General features: G+C 36.1%; 1 protein-coding gene across 2 annotated transcripts; it reads right to left on the bottom strand.

The window, feature by feature from the left end:
- Nucleotides 1-598: 598 nt before the first annotated feature.
- Nucleotides 599-16,423, bottom strand: LOC129951070 (structural maintenance of chromosomes protein 4). 2 transcript variants are annotated; one of them, XM_056063079.1, is made up of 9 exons: nt 16,356-16,423; nt 15,890-16,272; nt 15,457-15,825; nt 14,951-15,384; nt 3,431-4,055; nt 3,259-3,369; nt 3,000-3,199; nt 1,260-2,946; nt 599-1,190 (listed from the first exon to the last, which is right to left on the bottom strand). In XM_056063079.1, exons 2-9 carry the CDS (start codon nt 16,184-16,186, stop codon nt 828-830), a joined length of 4,086 nt encoding a protein of 1,361 aa, XP_055919054.1. In that variant the 5' UTR covers nt 16,187-16,272; nt 16,356-16,423; the 3' UTR covers nt 599-827. The 2 variants fall into 2 exon arrangements, with proteins under 2 accessions (XP_055919054.1, XP_055919053.1); XM_056063078.1 differs by having other exon boundaries at nt 15,890-16,400.
- Between the last annotated feature and the right edge of the window lie 5,964 nt (nt 16,424-22,387).

The following is a 22,387-nucleotide window of genomic DNA, read 5'->3' as shown; positions in this document are numbered from 1 at the left end:
TTCTTTTAGGAATGCCCATCAGTTTACCCTGTACAGAGATTGTTTTTTTAGTCGCACTACACGAATGTGTACCAGGCTTTAAAAACCAATATGCATTGGTATCTCCTTTCAAATCCTATCCTCCCTTCTTAATTACTCGCACTGTGTATAATCATTATAAGGGTATTCATATCCCCTTCAGTGCGTGTTCAATATACAAAAAAACACGATTAACATAGAATGAAACCTCTTATGGAAATAAAATATACCAACATTTATGACTCAATTAATCTCGCTTACTTGATACCTAACACCATTTATATTGTCAAACGAGGCAGCTAGTTAACTGGTACTGACACTGGTACACATTAGTTGCTGCATTTTCCAAATTCCAAATTCGGCTTTCATTTCCATCAACATTAAGGTCCCTTTTGTTTGTGTTTTTGGAAGAAATGTTTTCGTGTTCAACCTAAACATATTATAAAAAGATGTAAATGATGTGTTAGTTATTGGTAGTTCCTGGGAGACTCACAAACATTAGAAATCTTTGTTATTGAGCCGTAGGTCAAAATAGAGTAAAAAAACACATTCATAAAAAAAATAAATAAAAACTTTCAAGTAGTTTAATATTTTGTTTTAATTTTGTCCGAAATACAAACAAGAAATAAAGTTAACACGTTTACCAACGGTATACAAAAGAACAAAAATAATGCTTTGGTTATTTATATCTAAATGAACAGTTTAGAGAAGAAAAAGGGGGAAACTTAAAACAAAATACGTTTTGTACAGTAAAAAAAAATATTAAAACAAAAAATAAATCCTTTTCTTTTAAACTAATATTGGAGCCTTCAAGCAGATGTTGGTGGCGGTGGTGGTTTGGGTTTTTTGAAAAATGAATCAGTAATACTGCTTGTTGCATTAAGTTCTATTGATGATACTTGCGACACAATCGTGTGCTCATTGTTTGCAATAATAGCCTGCGATAAGGCAGTGCTCTCTGAAGGCGGCACAAAACCAACTTCATGAGATGTTTCATTCTGAGTTTGATTTTGAGTCTGAGTCAGCCTGATGGCAGTTGATAAAATTTTGTTGCGAATCGTTACAGCATCTGTACAATCGCGTACCTTAAATATACCAACTATAAAATCGGATAGCTCAAACATGTTGGAACGAAGCGATATAATAATAAATTGAGCATTTTTTGTTCTTTCCTGTAAGAGAAAAACAAAATAAAAAGTTTGTAGATTGTGTACAACTGTACAAGTTAAAAAATAACATACCTTAATATAATGGGCCACAATGGATATGTTCTTAAAATCTAATGCCGCATCTATCTCGTCCATAAAATACAGAGGCGATGGTTTGTAGTAATGCAAAGCGAAAACAAGCGCAAGCGATGAGAGCGTCTTCTCACCACCGGACAGATTTGAAATATTTTTCCAGGTTTTCTTTGGTGGCCGCACACTGAACGATACCCCTTCTGTAAACGGATCCATTGAGTCCACTAATTCCAACTCTGCATCACCGCCCTGCGTGATCATTTGGTACATTTCCTTCAACTTTCGCGTTATTATGTGGAAACCCTGCATGAACTCATTGTATCGCTTCTTTCGCACATCATCGTAAAGTTGCCGCATCTCATTACGTTTAGTGGTTATGTCTTCCAGAACTTTAACTCGCTCCAGATAAACCTCACGTTTGTTTATGTATTCTTGAATGCAGGATAGGTTTGGTTTTTTTGATTCAAGCTTTTGCTCCTGCACCGAGTACATGTATTGAATGTCTTGCAGTTTGTGGGTTGCAAGTTCTTCTTCATTGAAAGTCTTCAATGGTTCTACAGGTTCGGTTTCGCCCGGTATTTCATGGAGTTTCAATGGTTTTAGTTTGTTTCTCCAATGGGGCAGCTCTCGTTTAACGTCGGAGATTTTCTTTTCAATTGTTTGTAAATTTTGTTCTATTTCTACCCGCTTCAAAGTCAATGCACTTTCTTTCTTTTGAATTTCAATGATTTCCTTACTCACACTCGATGATTCACTATTAGCATTCTCCATCTCAGCTTTTGCTGCTTCAAATTGTTCCAACAATTCTGCTACGAGGGCATTCAACTTTTCTCTTTCCACACTCAGAGCACGAATTTCATCTTCAGCAGTTTTAATCTCACCTTTAAGACTCTCGATTTTGTTTTCGGTCTTTTTGCAATTCCTGTCGGATGTGGTGATTTCTACATTGAGCTTAGCTACATTATTTGTAAGTGTCTTAATTTGCTTGTTTAGATTGTTGATTTTGTTTTGAACTGATTTTACTTTTTCACCATGGATATCCTCAATTCTTTTCTTAATTTCGTCAATTTTAGTTGTAATCTTATTGGCTGCTTTATCGGACTTCTCAAAGGATTTCCGTTTGATCTCGATCTGAGCTTCGATTTCACTTACTTTAGCTGCATCAGCTGTTGTTTTTTCCATGCGATTTTTCTGTGTCTCCAACTGACTTTTAATTCTGGGCAATTGCTCCAGTAAGCTGTTGATTGTGATGTTGAGTTTGTTGACCTCGGCTTCCAAACTTTGTTTTTTTGAATTCAATTGGTATAGCTCACGTTCCAAGCGCCCTTGTTCTTCTTGACCAAAATTGATTTTTGATTGTATTTCCTCGGCTTGAACTTGCATGTCTTCGAGAGCTTTTTGTGATATCAGAGATGCATTGGTATCTGAAGGGTTGGTTTTGGTTTGAACTTTTGTTCCCATTTTGCCACGAATTTGTGTACGGCCACCACCTGACATTGTTCCAGAGGTTTCAATTAAATCGCCGTTTAGAGTGACGACACGGTATCGACGAGCTCCGTAAGCTATTCGGGAACCTTGTTCAAGGTCTGTTGCTACAAGGGTATTGCGGAGGGCAAAATAGAAAGCAGGTAATACACGCTCATCTTCTACTCGCACCAGATCAAACAACCGTGGTGCGTTTTCCGGTCTATCATTAAGGAAAATTTAAATAAGATAATTTGAAAAAGTTGAGTAACTTACGTGTTGATTCTTTGCATTTGATTCTGTAGATGACAAACTTTCTCTAAGGCAATAAATGAAGCTCTACCTACATCGTAACGCTTAAGGTACTCAATACATTGTTGGGCTGTGTTCACACAATCCACAATAATATTGTCAAGTCGGCCACATGCTGTCGATATTGCTACGTCATACCTTGAATCTATAGCTCCCAAATCACCCTTTAAAAATCAAATATTACTTGATATATTTTTTTTTAATTATTACTATAATCACTTACTAGTCTTCCCAATATACCCGGAATGTGTCCCTCATTCTTTTGCCTCATAAGAAAATCTAACACTTTGTTATTGGAACGTGCTGCCTGAAAGCTGCTAACTTTCTCATTTATCTGAAATAATTGTGATATAAGAAATTTGTTTTTCTTTTTCTGTTAGTAACTTAAAACTTACTTCGGCTTTAAGCGACATAAGTCGAGCTTGCAGAGCCTCCTCTTCTTTGCGATTTTTTTGTAATTCGGCAGTCTTTTCGGACATTTGCTTTACAAGCTCGGGAATAGTTTCACGTAACTCATTGAGTCTCTCTTGCTTCTGACGCAGTCCTTCTTGTGAATCATCAAAAGAGGTCTTAAGTGATTCGTATTTTCGCTTCTCTTGAATTTCGTCATGTTTTAAAATTTTAAGTTCCTGTTCGGACAGAGCCAGTTCGGCTTTAGCCTCGTCAACATTTTTTTTTAAATCTATAAGCTCAGTTTCTAGAACTTCACGTTGCTCGATAAGTGGTTTGGTTTGTTCCTCAAGCTCGTCATAGTTTCGTTGAAGTTGTTCTTCCAAATCTCCTTTTTGTTTAGTTAGTTTTTCACATTTTTTCTCACATTCCTCGATTTCTTTTTTATTTTTCTCTGGTATTTTCTGCAAGTCAATTAATTCGTTTTCAAATTTGTCTAATTGTGTTTTATTTTGTTTGCGTCGCTTGTTTGTGGCTTGCATGGTTGTTTGAACTTGGGTAACATCACTCATTGCTTTTTCATGCTTTTGCTTTAGCTGGTCAGCGTTTTTTTGCAGCTTCTCAAATTGCCTAAGGACCAGAAAATGTAATAACAAAAAATCATATATATTTATGTATGAAATTTATATGTATGGGAATAAGAATGTATAATATAACTAAAATATATATTTGTTACCGGAAGTGTATGTAATCCATCGTTATATATAATTCATAGGAAATGTATACAATACCAAAAATCGAAAGGAAATGTGTGAATTAATTTTTTCTATACACATTGGCTAAGAATTCTATACATCTCCTAAGCAGCATTAGGAATTGAATTAGACATATTTACTCTACTGGTTGCTCCAAAGGTTTGCATATTGGCCTACCTTAAAAATTATCCATGGTAAGCCCAGACATTCGCAAAGCCAGGGAAGTGTGGAAAGGTCGAATCAGATTATCGAAAATATGTTACTACTTGGATGCAAGACAGTAATAATTTACATTGGAGCGAGGGTATACAATTTATTCAACTCATGAAAAACAGGGCTTTTCACGCTGGCATCAAGCAAAGTACTTATGAAGCCCTTTTTGCATGTAAAATTAAGGTAGGTCTACAGTAACCACATGATTTCACGCAAAACATCGAAACTGAAGAAGATTTAGAGAAAATTATTAAAAACCTTCAAGAGAATGGTGAAGAAGAACCCAAGGCATCAACGGCTAAACTTGATTTAAATATGATAGAACCAATCTAAGTCTGTAATAATTTAGATCAGTGTGAGAGCAGCACAGTACCTTCAGCCTGTGCATATGTTCTGCAGCAAAAGAGGCATAGAAAGTACAAGGCTCCAAACTGCTTTGTTTATTGTGTTCAAAAAATGTAGTAGTTTAAAAGTAGGAAGGGTTTCAGTTCCAGAAGTCGCCCGGGGACGTGGTAACGACGCCAGAAAAATTATAGGTGTAATTTTAAATAAAACAGATAACGAGCTTTATCAGATTGGAACAAAGAATGGAATCATAAAACAATTTTATTCTAGATCTAAATTCAGTGTGTGCCCAAGAGGTATTTTGAATAGGGAGGCAGTACCTAGTACCGAAATTTCCATACGCACAGTTGCGAATATGCAATCAACTGGGACTGGACTAGGATTCAAAAAATATCTTTGCAAGAAGGGTTGTAGCTCATCAAAATGTTTTTGATTCAAAAATAAAATATTATGTAATTCTAAGTGCTCTAGCTTACCCTATAAAATAAATAAGTTCTTTCATTTAAGGGGAGGAATGCAACCGTTAAAATAAAGGTAAAAAAGGGTCAGACAAGAGACCGTACGACGATGTTCAAGCGAAGTAAATGAACTTATGATGATATTATCATCTATCAATTTAAATGCTCTGCGTTCAATACTATCCAAGAGGCTTAAGTAAGATGCAGGAGCACCAGCCCAGAGATGGGAGTTATACTCAAGCTTTGGACGTATGTATGTAAGTCTCGTAGATAACAGCTAGATCAGAAGAGGTGAAATATTTCTTGCATCGTCTAAGGAAACCCAAACACCTTACGGCATTTTTGGCGACATCGCGTATGTGATCACTCCATAAGAGGTTGTTGGTGACACACATGCCGAGAATATCGAGGTGTTCAGTCTCATTGATGCAAGCGCCATCCATGGATAATGGCAATGGGGGTATATCTCGCTTTAACGATACAAGACAGCATTGGGTTTTCGAAGCATTAAATTCCACGCGGTTTTTTAATCCCCATTGAACAATGCTGTTTAGGTCGGAATTTAATGGGCTTATCATATTTTGTCGTTGCAGTTCCACATCCGAAGAAGAGGGATGTGAGTCTGAAAACGAATATGAAAAGCTAAGAGTAACTATCGTGAGCGAAACGATGTATTGGATTAGATGTTAGAGACAGAAGATCATTAATAAAATGAGAAAGAGTGTTGGAGATAAAACAGAGCCCTGGGGCACTCCAGCATTTATTTTATGGTTTTCAGACTTGAATCCATCCAATACTACTTGTATTGAACGATCCGAAAGGTAATTACTAATCCAATGAAGCAGGGATTCATGAAAACCGAAAGCACGCATTTTCGATAAGAGAGCCTGATGCCAAACCCTATCAAATGCTTTTGAAATATCAAGTGCAATAATCTTACTTTCTCCAAAACGATGTAAAGATTTGCTCCACTGTTCGGTGAGATAAACCATGAGATCACCAGTGGACCTATCGCTACGAAAGTAGTATTGCCGGTCATTAAGAAGCTTTCGATCTTCAAGATATTTCCTGAGCTGATAATCAGCGTTTCCATGACCTTGGAAAGAAGGGACGTAAGTGCGAACGGTCGGTAGTTAGAGGGTGAGGAAGATTCGCCTTTTTTGAGAATAGGCTGGACAAATGCCGTTTTCCATCCGCTCGGAACGAGACCTGAGGAGTAGGACAGATGAAAAAGCTTACGCAGTGGTTTTGCCAGCATTGAAGAACACCTCATCAGAACAATAGCGGGGATACCATCCGGACCAGCGGATTTATGTGTGTTTAGGTCTCTTAGGACTCTTGCCACAGTACGAGTGCGAAAAAAGATTGGTCCCATAGAATCACTAACTCGCTCAAGTACAGGCGGAGTCATAACACTCACTGGCAGCGTAGAATTGGCGGCGAACTGCCTAGCACATATTATCAATTTAACACATTTCCTAGCGTTGTTAAGCAGTTGTATCTCCTAGGAAACATGTATTTTAAATAATCTTTTGTAAATCTTTTTATACATTTACTAAATAGACTCCGCACTGTATAAATTTCCGGTAACATGTATGTACGCGTTTGGAGAAAATGCTGAGAGTTAAATGTTTGGGACTTATTTATTTCTAGTACTATTGTTTTACTATAGATACGACTGCAGAGTATGATAAGCTCATAAAATTCTGATCTAAGATCTTTGTCCAATAGGGAATTAGAAGAAATGAAATGTTCAAAAACCCAATCTACTGTATACTGTCGCAAAAGCGAGACCCATGTCACTATCCATAGGTAGTGGTAATACCATCGAGGAAACTGAACAGCTTTCAGTTCTAGGCCTCGCTGGCGAGTTCTTCAAAGTAACAGATAATGACTTAGTAGGGAGCATGCACCAACTCATCTGCAAAATATGGTCGGAAGAAAGCATGCCCGATGAGTGGAATCTCAGCATAGTTTACCCAATACGCAATAAAGGAGACCTTCTAAATTGATCCAACTACAGAGGCATCAGTCTCCTGAACATTGTATATAAAATCCTTTTTGCCGTATAATATGAACATCAGAGGACGTTCGTCCACAAACTGATAGGTCTATATCAGTGTGGCTCAAACTAGGAAACTCAGCCATTGACTAAATTTTTTCATTACTGCAGACCTTGGAAACATATCAGGAACTTCAAATCGATACCCAACATCTCTTTATCGTTTTAATAGCCTCGTATGACAGCGTCTATAGGGAACAGCTTTACAGAGCAATATCTAGTTTTAGCATTAATGTCAAACTTATCCGTTTGCGCAGAATGACGATGAAGAATGCAGGCTGCTCTATCAAGGTCAAAAAAAGGTTTAGACCGGCGATGCACTGTCGTGCGACTTCTTTAACATCGTTCTGGAAAGGATTGAGCAAAACAAAACCATCAATACTAATGGCACAATCTTCTTAATACGCCAATGATATTGACACATAATTGGAAGACCAAGAGTGATTTCAGTGGAGTGTTTTTGAGCATTGCGATAGAATCGGAGAAGATGGGTTTAGTCGACATTTTAGACAAAACGTCACCAGATAGATAAATACATTTTATTTTCTTAAAATAGTGGTTATAAAAACAAGATAATGCTGGTGTTCAAAATTAGTTAGGACAATAAATTGTTAAAGCTTTCTGTCAGGTTAAACTTTTTCTATTTACATATATTTTTGCTTAGCTTGAATTTACTTTAAATATTATATTCATTAACAATTAAGTTGCGATAATTAAGGGCATTATTATTATATATTTATTGAACATGTAATTAATTACAGGCTAATAATTTAAAGAGCTATTAGCTGCAAAGGCCTACCGCTCTATATTATACTTAATTTACTTCTTAAATTGATTTATACATTTATTTCTGTTTGTAATAAAATTTCGTTAATTTGGTATATGTTTGATGTATTTGGGCATTTTAATATTTCGGTGAGGCCTTTTCCATTTAATATGTTATTGATGCTTGGCCTGAGTCTGGTGCAGTCGTAAAGCAGATGTTGAAGGTTAGATGTAGTGTGGCAGGTAGGACATGTTGGAGGGGACTCTTTTTTGAGGATGTGGAGGTGGGTGGCAGAGGTATGGCCGAGTCAAAGTCGGATGAAGTTGGTAATTTTGGTGATAAATTGGTGATTTGCGTGTAAGGTTGGCAGCTTCCACCGCCAGCTGATTCCTCCGGATGCCAACGTGGACAGGAGTCCACTTTAGTTTTATGTATTGGTTTGATTAATAAGGAGCGGCTATGGTTGATAAGATCGGTATTATTGTTGGAATTTAATATGGCTTTGATGGTAGAGAGGCTATTTGTACAAATTGTTTTTTGCCAATTTGTATAGCCTCTTGAATGGCGGTAAGAATGGCAAAGGCCATTGGAAGCTGTTTGTGGGAGTAATCCAACACGTATCATGTTGCCATATTAGTGGTTGATTGCAAATGTTGTAGTGATTGAGGTTTTGGATCCGTCTGTGAATATGAATTTCCAGTTCTTGGCCATGAGCTCAGATGAAATGCTGAGGAAGAGTTTGCGGTATATTTCATTGGATGCACTAGTTTTCTCATATGATGCAAGTTTTATTATAAAAGAGTTTGAGTCTATGAGCCCAGGTGGTTCTAGAGCAGATGAATTGCTAATTTTTAGAAGATTGTGTTTCGGAAAGTCGATATTACCGGATTGAAGGGTTGTGTAGATGGCGGATGGAATTTTATATATCCTCTTTTGATTAGCCGCGAGGTTGATTACTTTGGCGATTAACGATTTGGTTGAAAAAATTAGTTTTTGCGATTTCTCTTCGCTCTTCAAAAGTAGGTAGGCCCACCCCTGCCAGGATGTTCTTTATGGGAGTGGTGCGGAAGGCGCCAACACTAAATCTTGCTGCTTGGTGGTAAGTTGGTTTTATGATTCTAATTGTGGTTTTCGGAGAGTTTCCGTATATACAAATGCCATAGTCGATTTTACTTAAAACTAATAATTTAGTTATATTAAACAGTGTGCTTACATGTACGCTACTTCTCACCTCTAACTAAAATCACACAAGAACAAATAACTCAAAACAACTATTTTCTTAAAATTTCCGATCTAATAGACGATGATGATGACGTATAAAAATACAAATAATTGCAACAACAACGACCCCTGCGTCCGGAACGACGGGGTCATACCGCACAACCTATTATTTTTCATCAAACTAATCTCATACCTCATGCGCACCAACATTCTCCCCAGAACTCCACTCTTCAAGACAAATGCCTATTTAAGATTCTCCAGTGGAATCTGAAAGGTTACTTTAATAACTACGATAAGCTAAATATATTAATTAAAGAACACAATCCAACCGTTACATGTCTTCAAGAGACACACTTTCCATGCAACACACACCAATTCCACCTAAAACATACAAATCTTATTTTCAATAATCTGGCTGTTAACACTACTGCGAAGCAAGGCGTCGCAATACTGGTAAAAAACAACATACCACATAAAAAAATCCTAATCACCTTAAGTATATAGAAATTGCTCTACCGACCAAACTTTGTATAACATCTTTTTATATCTCGCCGCATCAAAGTTTTTCCAAAAACGACCTTGAATCCATACTAAACCAGCTCTCCCACCCAGTAATTCTAGCAGTTGACACTAATTCATGGAACACCCTTTGGGGATCTCCTATCACAAACCATAGGAGTAAAATAGTCGAAAATTTTCTTTTAGAATCCAATCTCTAAATTTTGAATGATGGCTCACTAACTCATCTCTCCACTCATAACACCCTAACCCACATCGATATTACCTGCTCTTCTCCTGAACTCCTACCAAAATTAGAATGGAGAACCATTGATGAGCTTCACAATAGTGATCACTTCCCAATTATCACAACCCTCAACTCTAAAGTTTAATATCAACTTTGCGAAATGGTCTGCCTTCAAAGTCCAAGCTTTAAAATCACACTATATGTTTAACCAAAGTTCAAATACAAATAAAGAAGCGGCACTTATACAAAAATTCATTAGGTCTGCTGCAAATGTTTCTATCCCTCAAACTCACCCAAAACCACGGCGAAAGGTAACACCTTGGTGGAATACAGAGCTTACAGAGCTACGAAAAGAAAAAATTGAGTTTGGAAATGCTTTAAAAGACATCAAAACAATCATAGTTTTCAAAAAGGCAAATGCCAAATTCCGTAGGCAACTCAAAATAGCTAAAGCAAAAAGCCTTGAAGAGTTTACTTCTACCATCAATCCTAACACCCCTACAAGTAAAATTTGGAATAGCATTAGATGCCTAACAGGTAATCCTACTTCTCTTTCAATAAATCACTTGACAACACCAAATGGTCCAATTTCAGATCCAACTGAAATTGTGAACTACATAGCCCACTGTTGGTCTATTATTCAAACGACTGCAATTTTACAAGTGAATTCAAAATTTTAAAAAACAACATCATTTCCAACCAATTTGACATCCGGACAAGCGAGATATCTCATTAACAGAACTTAAACATTGCCTATGGAAGCTAAAAGGTAAAACCCCCAGTAGGGACCGAATATCATATCCTATGATTAAAAATCTTCCAGATACGCTGAAACTTAGAATTATTGATCTCTATAATAACATCTTAAGTACAAGTGCCATCCCCCAAAGCTGGAAAATAGCTAATATACTTCTGATTACAAAGTCCGGGAAGGACAAACAATTGCCAGAAGGCTACCGCCCTATTTCTCTCCTACCATGTATGGGTAAAATACTTAAAAAAATTGTTGCCAAGCGTTTGTTTTGGTATGCAGAGTCGAACCAACTTTTAAATATACACCAAATAGCATTCAAATCAAATCAAGGGTGTACAGACGTCGAGTGTAGACGAGTGTCTATACTTTCTTTAGGCTTCAAAAAAGCGTTTGACAGAATTGGTATACATGTTGTCTTAAATAAGCTCAAAGAAAGAGACGTTGGTTCCAAGATGTTTAATTATGTACAATCATTCCTCAGTAACAGACAATTTTGCATCAAATCCAATAATACCTACTCCCCCACATATCGACTTGAAAACGGAATCCCCCAAGGATCTCCTTTATAAGTCATTTTGTTTTCTATTACTTTTCAATATATATGCGATATTTTATCCAAACAAAAACTTTTAAATTACTGCCTATATGCAGACGACGTTTATATAATGTGTAAAAGCAACAAAGTAAATGATATGAAGACTTTGCTTACTAATGCTCTTAAAGAAATTTTAGATTGGGGAATTTCCTCTGGTGCTAAACAAAACTGGCGCATTGCCTAAATGGTATGATTCTGCACGTATGCCGAAAACATTCCTGTGATCCTTCTACTAACAATATTAATAATATAAAAATAGAAAATGTCACAACATTAAATATTTTAGGTTTAATATTTAATAACAAATATAATTGGCGCAATCATTGCTTACATGTTAAGAAATCGCTAGCTGCAAGGTCTAACATTGTTAAGTATTTATCGAGAATTAAGGGCATATTTTAAGAATTTGTATAGATTTAAATAACATTTGCCGTTCAGTATTCGAAAAAAATCGGTGCGATTTATTGTTTCAGCTCCCAGAAATAATCTCCGATATGAATTGAAAATAGGACAGATGCCGACGAAGTGGTAGGTGTTCTCAGCTGCATCAAGATTACACATTGTGCATAAGCCAACAGTGTCATGCTGAAATGCCCTAGCATTCAAGTTAAGTAATCCACTCCTCGTTCTTAAGATCATACTTATCATTTCTTGGGTACCTCTTTTAAAGCACGTTCGGTAGAACCTTTCCACTGTTGTTCTCTCAGTTTAATCAAATGTTGTGGGCATGTTTCCAATTAAAATTAGTTGATTCATAGTTGACAACGATGCCAGTCGCGCGGAAAAGGCCTGACCGACCATTCCTGGGCCAAATAAATATTTTTGCTAAATACCGTTGATGAAAGTATGCGTGGTAATCTAGAGCTGGGTAGACTGAACACTTTTCGCAAATTTTTCAAATGTATTTCAAGGGTAGAAAGAAACGCTTTTGGAAGACCGGTTTCGATGTTTATAACGTTGTTTGGTGTATTATCTGATACGTTGCAGCATCTTTTGACGAAAAATCTTTGAAGCTTTTCACATTACTTGTGCACAGTGATCTGACGGCTGGGTCATGGATTTAAACTTTGCTGATTGTGGCACTAACTGATTTTTCAGGAACTTAGGCCAGGTTGCGTTGATTGCGTTTTTTGATGTTGCAAGCCTCTTTGTCAGATGTTCAGACCAAGACATATTATATGTAAAGACGACGCCAAGATAATTCTCTTTGGCTTCCATTCCTAAAAATAACAATTTCGTTCCAAAGAAATTAAATGTACTGCTTCCATCCCAGACGGCAGCAACTGTATCTTGGTATAATAGTTTGATAGTTTTAATCATTTTCGTCGTGATGCCTAATGTTATAAGTTTGTGAATAAGAGCTTCTCTGTTAATATTGTCGAACGCAGCTTTTAAGTCTACGAATCAAGCATAACATTTTTTTTTCTGGCTTAGTTGCAGCTGAATAAGGCATGAAAGATTGAAAATCTGATCAATGGTACTATAATCTTTTCGATATACAGCCTGGAATTCATTGACTATATTGTTGTTTTCAATCCAAGTAGTGAGGCGGTTTAGGAGGGTATCTAAAAATGAAAGCCCAGGATATGACATGAATTCAAAAACTGAAATTTGGGATCCAGTATTTGTATCTCTTTTGCTAGTTTCCACCAATCTTTTGCTTAGTTAATACTTGCAAGTCGACTGGAAATGCATTGGTAGTACGATCTTTGTTTTTCTTTACGGCTTGGCTTTGTACTTCTTATTTGCTTCAAAATAGTTTTTTCTGCTTGCATCGAGATTATATTTTCTGTAAATGTTAAGCAGCTTAAGTGAAGATTTTCGAGCTTTATGACAATCCATATAAAACCAGGGTTTCTTTCACTCAAACTTGACATTGGTATTAATAGGGTTCCCGTATGCTGCATAATCCAAAGGCACTATCCAAACGCAAGAGTTTTTGCACAGCAACTTCATCAATTCTGTTCATGTATTGAGCGCGTCTATTGGTAAACCATTTAAGACTTGGAAGCAATAATAACCTGGGGGAACTTTGCGTATCTTCAAAAGCTTCAATACCTAAAACTAGCGGTATGTGGTCCGAAAATGTTGTACTTTCAATTGAGAAACTTTTAATTATTTTCAATGCACTGTATGAAGGGCAGGAGTAGTCAATAACTGAGGATCCTCTAGTTGCCACAAAAGTAAACTTTCCAGTTTTATCGCCAAAGCCTCTCCTGTTAAGGATAAATGCACAAACGTTACCATGGACAGCTATAACCTTAGCTATGCATCAGAGTAACAGACACTAGCGCTGAAATAAGACGCTTATCAACGCGGGTCTCATTTATGGCGCTGATGCCTGAATTTTGTCATAGAAATATAAGAACGTCTTAGGATGCTTCAAGAAAAAAATTCTTCGGTGATTTTTGGCCCAAGACAAATTATATGGGCTGTACAGCGACAATGATCTGGTTAAAAGAATTGAAAAGCAACTACCTAGATAGCTGGGTCATGTAGAGCGAATAGACATCAACGCTCCAGCCCGGAAGGTCTACGGAGCCAATCCCGAGGGTCGGCGCAGTAGAGGAAGTGCACGCAGGTGGGAGAGGAGCTCAACCAACTTGGGGTGCGAAACTAGAGACATCTAGCTAGGGACGAAGCTGATTCGAGACGCTTGTTGGTAGCGGCCCAGGTCCGCACCGGACTGTAGTGCCACCTTAATAAGTAAAACGTCTGCTAAGCGCTTAGGATTTCTCCGACGATGCAAGAAGTTTTTATTCCTTACATTAACCATTAAGGTTATTTTTCGTGGTAAGAATTGAAGAGTGTGCCAGAAAGACGTTTTACAAGAATTCTTAAGATAGAGCTAACGGAAATGGTGTCAAAAATGTCCATTAGAGCTGATGTCGGTCATTTTGAGTGAAACTAATTTTTTGATTAAATTTATATTATGGCCAAATAAATGAATCAACAAGAATATAAAATATAATGGTATTTTATGCTTGTACCTATAAATTAAGGCACGACTTGATAGTTTGGGGTGTTACTGAGGACGTATTACATTTAAAAAGATGATCAATAATAAGTTACACAACTTTGATTTTGTGAGAGGAATAATATTCGATTTTCGAGAGAAGAAGGTCAGATAAATAATTTAATTTTTATTGAACAGAGAGGGAACTTCTTTTAAGAACCTAGTTGGAGCATTTTTGTAAAATTAAAAGTTGGATCTATCCTGAGTGACCTGAGATAAAATCATAAAGCCTTGGCTTTTAAGATTATCACTTAAATTAAGTTACTTCTACCAATCACTATCATTTCTAATAATTGTATTAAGCTTTTAACTTTAAACGATCTTTTGAAATAAGTTCCGCAATACTGCTTCTGAGAAAATACAAACATTTTTAGTCTTCTACAAAATTTCAACTATTAACTTGAAAAAGAAAATTCAAGGCCATATGCAATTATTCTAGTCCGCAAAATGCAAAAATCTATGTTGTTTAGGTATTTTTGACAGTCTTGTTTGACATGTGTGTTTATCAACGCAAATATAAGAAAAAAAAAACAACAACCATAACCTTACTTAATAAATTATTAGAAAAATATAAGGGAACAACGAATCAACTTACGCTAATTCTTCTTGCACGGCTTTTTCCTTCGCTAATCTTTCCGCTTTTAAAGACTCCACTTCAGCATCATGGTCTTTTAACTCTGTTGTTATACCTTCTTGCTCCTTCGTGTATTCCTCGAGTTTTTTATTTTTTTCACTTAAATACTTTTGAATTTGTAGATTTGTCGTCCTAGTAAGTTGGTTTTCTAATTTAAGGTATTCTACGGCCTCGTTATATGGTTGCTCTAGATCTTTCATCTCACGTTCTGCCAACTTACATCGATTGTGCTTCTCTGTACGCTCTTCAGTGAGTTGTTCAACACGGCTATTGATTTTAACAAGAGGTTCCTTGTAACGTGTTGTTCCGACAATATCCTCCAGATATTCCAACATACCACATTCGTTTTCGGTTTGACCTTTTGGTTTCATCATTGCAATGGATTCAACTTCTCCCTGTTTAAAATAACAACATATGTAATTATCATTCTTGTGAAGAGCTTGTCTTCGAGTAAATATAAAACAAACCTGTAAAATGAGAAACCGATTATGGTCAAGATCAATATTGTGCTGTTTTAAAAGCTTCGCCACTTCTTTGAACTGCACCCGACGCCCATTTATTGTGTAGTATGAGGTGTTATCACGGAACGCAGTTCGCTCAACGATAATATCTGTATCGGCTATCTCCTCGCAGCTGCCATCTTCCTTGTCAACTACCTGAATAAAATGCACAGCGACGGAACAGCGTTGCATATTTGGATAGCGGGCTGAATTGTGGAGCAACACTGAAAGTTTCTTGCATCTAATTTTTTGGGCACGATAACCAAATACAAATAACATAGAATCTATGACATTACTCTTTCCACTGCCGTTGGGTCCAATAATGGCCGTGAAGCACTTGGCGGGAAAAACAAGTTTTACTGTGAGCGTTTAAATTGTATCAACACATTGAATAGCTTACGTGATGGAATGGTCCAAGGACAACTTTGCCGGCATAGCTTTTGAAGTTGACATTTTCTATTTTTTTAATTATTAGACGTGGTCCTTTGCTTTCAGTGGAACAGTAGGGTTTTATAGGCGGGGGAATGTAGATATCACCAATGCGTGTTCCTCCTTCCTCGTCGTCGGATAGATTTGCTGCGTCTAAGCCGTTGTCTTCCGCTTCATTCTCGGGATTATCTTGATTGTTAGGAGTTTGTATAATCTTTTGCTGTCCACTTCCAGAAGGTCTTCCTAAAGATTTGCGCTTGGTTGCCATTGTGTTAATGTTGTAGTGAAGTAATTATATTTGTTTATTATTGCATTTATGTTGGATTTGTTGATACTTATTGTTTATTTAACAATCTATAAGTAAGGCATACAGAAAGATTTGGAAAAACACAACAATTAAATGGTTATGAGATATTATTTAAAAGAACAAAATATACAATTTTACTGGAGGAATTGCATTTGTTATAAAAAATAACGCTTGATGCAGGGCAATTTTTGAAAGTTTGACAATAACACAGTTTGGACAACCTACCAAAAATAATGGATGCTTGTTTTTTGTTTAACTTAAAGCGACATCTGTGAGAGAGATATATACCTTTTCTTAGGGCAAAGTTACACCCTAAATATTATTAATGTAATAAGTTTTGTATTAATGTTGATTTTTAAAAACAAATTAGATAGATCTTTATATATGAAAACCATAGTACTCTTATTTTGAAAATCCAATAAGGCGGCATATTCATACATTTTTTGGCTCAAGTTTTAATTCCCGCAGCACGAATTTCGACTCGCGTTTTTTTTATTTCATAGGTATGTGCAAATAAATAATAAGTATAGCAATTTTTCCAAGAGATTAACGTCTTGTAAAAGCGGAAAGGAGTTTTGGAACCTGGCAAAGCAGCTGAATGGGAAAAAGTTTTTAATTCATTTTAGTATAGGTTCTCATCAGCTGGCAGATCACTTTCAGAGTTTGTTGAATACGCTACTCCGGGTTTTGAAAATGAAACTCTTGATGCTGCAATAAGACACCAAGAAGTGATTTCAGCGGTAATGTAACTTAGAGATGGGAAAGCATGCGGACCAAATGGCATACCAGCAGAATTTTATAAGTATGGCACAGCAGAGCTAATCAATCGACTGACAACTATATATAACAATGTCATGGAAACGGGAATGATACCACCAGAATTTAAGGAGTCCATCATTTTCCCGATTCATAAGAAAGGGAGCTTGGCCGAGGTGTCTAATTCAAGAGGAATATCGTTTCCATATGCTTCATATAAAATAATTCGACGGTTGACCACGTTTTTACCCTTAAAAGTATCGCAGAAAAATTCCTAAATAAGGACATGAAGCTACATATATACGTTTTTCGTTGACTTTAAATCTGCATTTGATATGATCTATAGACATGCGCTTATCTACAAGCTGTATAATAACGCAATGTCATATAAGTTCGGGAGAGTTATTCAGAATCTATATGCCGATACAATTGCTAACGTATGGAATGGAGAAGAGTTGACGAGAAGGTTTAAAACACAATCGAGTCCGAGTCTGTTCGCCTTGTTTATTGAAGATCTCACAGACCTTTTACCAGGTGGCATAGACTTCGCCGGACAAATAATACAAGCATTGCTGTTTGCAGACGACATTGTTCTTTTGGCAGCATCACCTAAAACATTGCAGTTAATGATAAACCGCTTGTATCAATATTGTCAGCTTTGGAGTTTGATGGTGAATCCTAATTAGTCCAAAAATTTTGCTTTTTAAACGAGGAGGAGCCGGAATTCAGCGAAAGAAAAATGGTTCTATAATGGAGAGGTCATTGAAGTTGTCACGGAATTCAAATACCTAGGAGTTCACTTAACGCAAAATTTGAGCATGGAAATTCATATAAGAGAGAAACTAGTTAGGGCTAAAGGTGCAATTAGTGCAACTTGGAAAAGAGGTATGAAGCGGTATCTGAGTCTGTCATGTTATACGCGGCACAAACTTGGGGAACGAAACAATACGAAACAGTTGAGAAACTTCTCCGATACTATATTAAGCGAATTTTTGGACTGCCATCAAATACACCCAACTATGTTATTATGCTGGAATCGGGATTATCACCTATGTTCATACGAACCCTAAAAATGTAACTCGAATACATCTTGAGAGTTATGAAGATGAACAATAATAGGCTTCCGAAGATAGTAGCGCTTCAAGTAATACGAACCAAGTTGGTGTTCTGATTGGATAAATTTGGCAAGATAATATGGAATAGAACTTATCCTTTTGTGTAATAACCAGGATGATTTAAAGGCTTCTTTATACCAGCTCATTTCCGTAATGGACATAAAGCAACGAGAGAAATACTTTAATGACGCCACAGGATGTATATAAAGGTAGCTCTACTGTCAACTAAATCACAACTTGAAAGAGAGGAACTAGGCAGACGGCAGTAAAGCCATGTTTTTTGTTTGTAAACTTTATTTTTAGTTCAGTGTTGCCATACTTGCTTTTTTTGTTGGGGAATTCTTTGATTTTAGTGCTCAAATGCAAGAAGTACTTTGCATATACCCACACTCGCACCCACCCCAAATCCTATAGTGATGCATAGTTGTTGCATACTTGCCCCCTTACATAGCCAGCTGTTAGTACGCGTGCCATGCTCAAAAAATGAAATACAAAAAAAGTAGGGTTAAATCCGAAAAACAAAATATATTTTTTCTATGACTTAAAGGTGTTTCATCGCCTTAATATTTATAACATGTTCTATTGAGACTCCTACCTCACTGTAAAAAAAAATCAGAAGGAAATTCGTGCTGCGGTAATGGAAAGTCGCCCCCATTTTTTTGGAACGTTTATTGGAGAAATTTATTTTCAGACGCGAGATTTAAAAACAGACGAAAATAGGAAAAGGCATAATATACCTGCCTTACAATTTTTGTTTCGATAGTGAGGATTAAGAAGTTCAAATTTTCAAAGTCATAGAAAGTTGATTTGTGTTTTGCCAATACAAATATTTTTTGATAATAATGCTGTCGTTTACACATTTAAAAAGATAATAAACCTAACTATTACTCTAACCTGAGTTAGGACATTTTAACTTGAACATTATTGAAGGAAAGTGCATTTTTTTAAAAGGGTAAAAATTAAACAAAGTTTTAAACGATTTAGTAAAATGTTAAAGCCATTTTTAGCAATTTACTAAGCTTTAAAGATGATTTACCTAATTTCAAAAGATTTCAACATTTTAATATCTCTTAACAATTAGCTTACGTTAAAATCAGGGAATGACTACTTTAACTTTTAGCAATTTGCTAAGCCCATATGACATCTGTACAAATGTTCTTATAAGAGCAGTGGATGGAATGGTCCTGCCAATAGTTGGGGATTCCAATTAATAGGTCCGTTTAAGCGTATTTGCTTTGTTTATTTTCACGAACTGTCACTTTTTAGACATGTATGGATGCTCGTTTTTCAATAAAAGACAAGTTTAAAATGTTGTACTATCTTAGTAAATTGCTAAATATTTAGCAAATTGCTAACTAGTAAATTGTTAAACCTTTAACAATAGGTTGTTTAAAATTTTGCGCCCCTGTGTTTGTAAATAGTTATAGTATTTAACAATAAGGTACTCTTTACAAATTTGAGTTATCAAAGATTTAAGGAAAGGCTTAATTTTTACTTTAGTGTACCCTGACATTAAATTCGTTTGGGTAGTTACTTTTAGAAAAATACTAGACTTTTTATGAATTTGATGTCCTTGTCGCAGATATTTAAATTCAAGTAAACCCATTTTTTCTGACAGCGCAAACTTTTTAACTTTGGAGTAATTTTTCTATAGAAAGTGTGTAATAAAGTTTGTGAAAAAAATGCTGTTTGAACAAAACGTGAAACAAGTAAAAATAAAAAGGCTATTTTTGTTTTAAGCTAAAAACGCTATAAAATAGGGAATAAGGACTATAACTTGGCCCCTAAGATTCGGTCCAAGTCATACAATTTTTATTGTAGGAAGGGGTGACAAAATACTACATCAAATTTTAACTTAAAATTGAATTATTCATGTAAACAATTTTAAAAAAATTGCATGCAAAATTAAAATAAAATTGTAATTTAAGTTTAGACCCATGTTTTTTATTAGTTGTAATACAAACAATGAAGAAATGGATTTATGTTGTTTAGTTTATGAGAAAATTAAAAATTACTATAAAAATAGTGTTGTATTAAATTTGTCTCTTTTATGTATAAATTACGAGTCACGTCGTTTGTCCGCGATGGACTCCTAAACTATATTTAACCGATTTAAATAAAATTTTAAACGGTTCCAGTTTGATGCAACTTGAAAGACAGTATAGTTTACATCTCAGTTTATGATCGCAATATTATTTAAAAGCAAATTATGTTGGTAAATGTTTGACAGTTTTTCCGATAGGAAAATAAAACGGAATTTTGGCGTATTTTCTTCTGACGCAATTTCCGCGAGTCTGGTATCATTTTAAAAATTATTGTTTTGCATGAACCTTTTAAAAATATTTGTATCGAAAAGAGAGTTAACAAAACTTAAAAATGTATAAAAGAAAAATGTTTGGCTCTTGAATTTAAGGAAAAAGAAGCATTTATATAGATAATTTCTCCTAACACTTAAATGAAAACAAATATGTTGGGAAGAAAATAAATTATGACACTCACAAACTGCAAGTCCCCAGTTTCAAACTCCAAGTTGGTTGAGGTTCTCTTCCACCTGCGCAAGCCACCTGGGTCGCGGCCTCCTTCTCCTGCACCACCAGTCCCTCGGGATTGGAATCGAACACCTTTGAGGCTGGGGTATTTATGTACATTCATTCTACATAACCCAGCCATCTAATTTCTTTGACTTTTATTCTTTTAACTAGCTCAGTGTCACTGTACAGCCCGTACAGTTCGTCGTTGTATCTTCACTCACTTTCCATCTATGCACAAGGGATCAAAAATCACCAGAAGAATTTGTATTTATTCGTCTTAAAAGTTACGTAATCTATTTAGACTAATTATGATACATAACATACAAATAAAATAAATAATTTACTTATAGCAATATAACAAATATACTAATTTATCTTTCAAAACATTTTTATTAATATTCAAATCAATTGCAAAATCATATTCATTAAAATCAATACAAACTCTTGTGGTACTAGCATAGCTAGTTCTGTAGTAAGGAACATTAAAAATCACAGTCACGAGGACGAAAGTTTCTAGCAGGCCCATAAATAAAAAACACAGATAACAATATTGTACAGTCAATATTAAAATTCAAGACATCAAAAGCAAAAAATATTGAGTTTACTTTTCTTTTCTGAGCGTCGAACTTGTCGAGTTGTAGAAGCTGAGTAAGGTCAATGATTCTCCTGAATTATTTCTCCAGAAGAGTCCTGAAACCAAAGGTCGCTCACCCTCCCCTTCCCAATCCTTACCCCTTCCTACATCGGCTTTGTGCTATAATGCTGGCTGAAGGCTCCTTATTTCCTGACTGCATAGTGTATCACTGTCTGTCAATACCTTGTTTCCTTCCTGGGACGTTTATGCCTTAATTGCTGTTGGTCTCTCCTTTTTCCAAAACATATCCTTCCCTTCAACTTCAAAATTGGGCTGGATCTAAAGTGTTATACGACCCGTGCCGATGATCAACCAGGTTAAGGGCCCAATTTCTAAAAATAGCTCATTCATTAACGGAGTATCCGGATACCAGGCGACCTCCGGATGAGCTAGCCTTATCTGTGTAAGCGATTAATGACGACGGATATTGAGGGCTCTTTAAGCAACGTTGACACATCCGCTATCACTTCTGCTATGACGACCCTAAACGTTGAATATTCACTCTGTGAGTTGATTAATCTAATGCTAAAAAGCGGGATAATCAACTCTAAGATGGGGGATTTTTATACGAAAAGGTCTGTCGGTAGAGGCACTCCGCAAGGAGGTGTTCTGTCCCCTCTCCTGTAGAACATAGTGATTAACGAACTACTGATATCCCTCGAGAGGGAAGGCTACAGAGTGATTGCGTATGCCGATGATGTTGTCATCGCCGTCATAGGGAAACATCCTAATACACTGAGAGACCTCCTCCAAAACGCACTTAATATGATCACTAGATGGGCTGATCACTGCGGACTTAGTATTAATCCTCAGAAAACAGACCTCGTCCTTTTTACACTGAAATACAAGATCCCAGTAATTGTACCTCCTTCAGTAAAAGGTGTACCACTAACAATTCTGATATTCTGTTTCTGATATTGGACAAACAATTTAGTTGGAAACCTAATATTCAGGAAAGAGTTAAAAAAGCTACAGGAGTAAATGGGGTTTTCAACATCGCATTACCTATTGGCTATACACATCGGTCATCTGACCAATACTTATGAACGGGGTTGCTAATTTGGAAACTAAATTTCAGGTATCCATTACATCCAGAGATGAATGGCAAGACCAAAAAATCCTGGAT

The sequence above is a fragment of the Eupeodes corollae genome, chromosome 3 (assembly GCF_945859685.1).
Source record: "Eupeodes corollae chromosome 3, idEupCoro1.1, whole genome shotgun sequence".
NCBI lineage: Eukaryota > Metazoa > Arthropoda > Insecta > Diptera > Syrphidae > Eupeodes > Eupeodes corollae.
The sequence above is the reverse complement of the archived record's forward strand: the minus strand, read 5'-3'. Positions and strand labels throughout refer to the sequence as shown.

Excerpts from the sequence above, each read along its gene's own strand:
- LOC129951070 (XM_056063079.1), bottom strand. The coding sequence starts at position 16,186 with ATGGCAACCAAGCGCAAATCTTTAGGAAGACCTTCTGGAAGTGGACAG. Across the intron at positions 15,826-15,889 it reads TCCTTGGACCATTCCATCAC|TGCTTCACGGCCATTATTGG; the intron begins GTAAGCTATTCA and ends TTTCCCGCCAAG. Across the intron at positions 3,200-3,258 it reads CGGGTATATTGGGAAGACTA|GGTGATTTGGGAGCTATAGA; the intron begins GTAAGTGATTAT and ends TGATTTTTAAAG.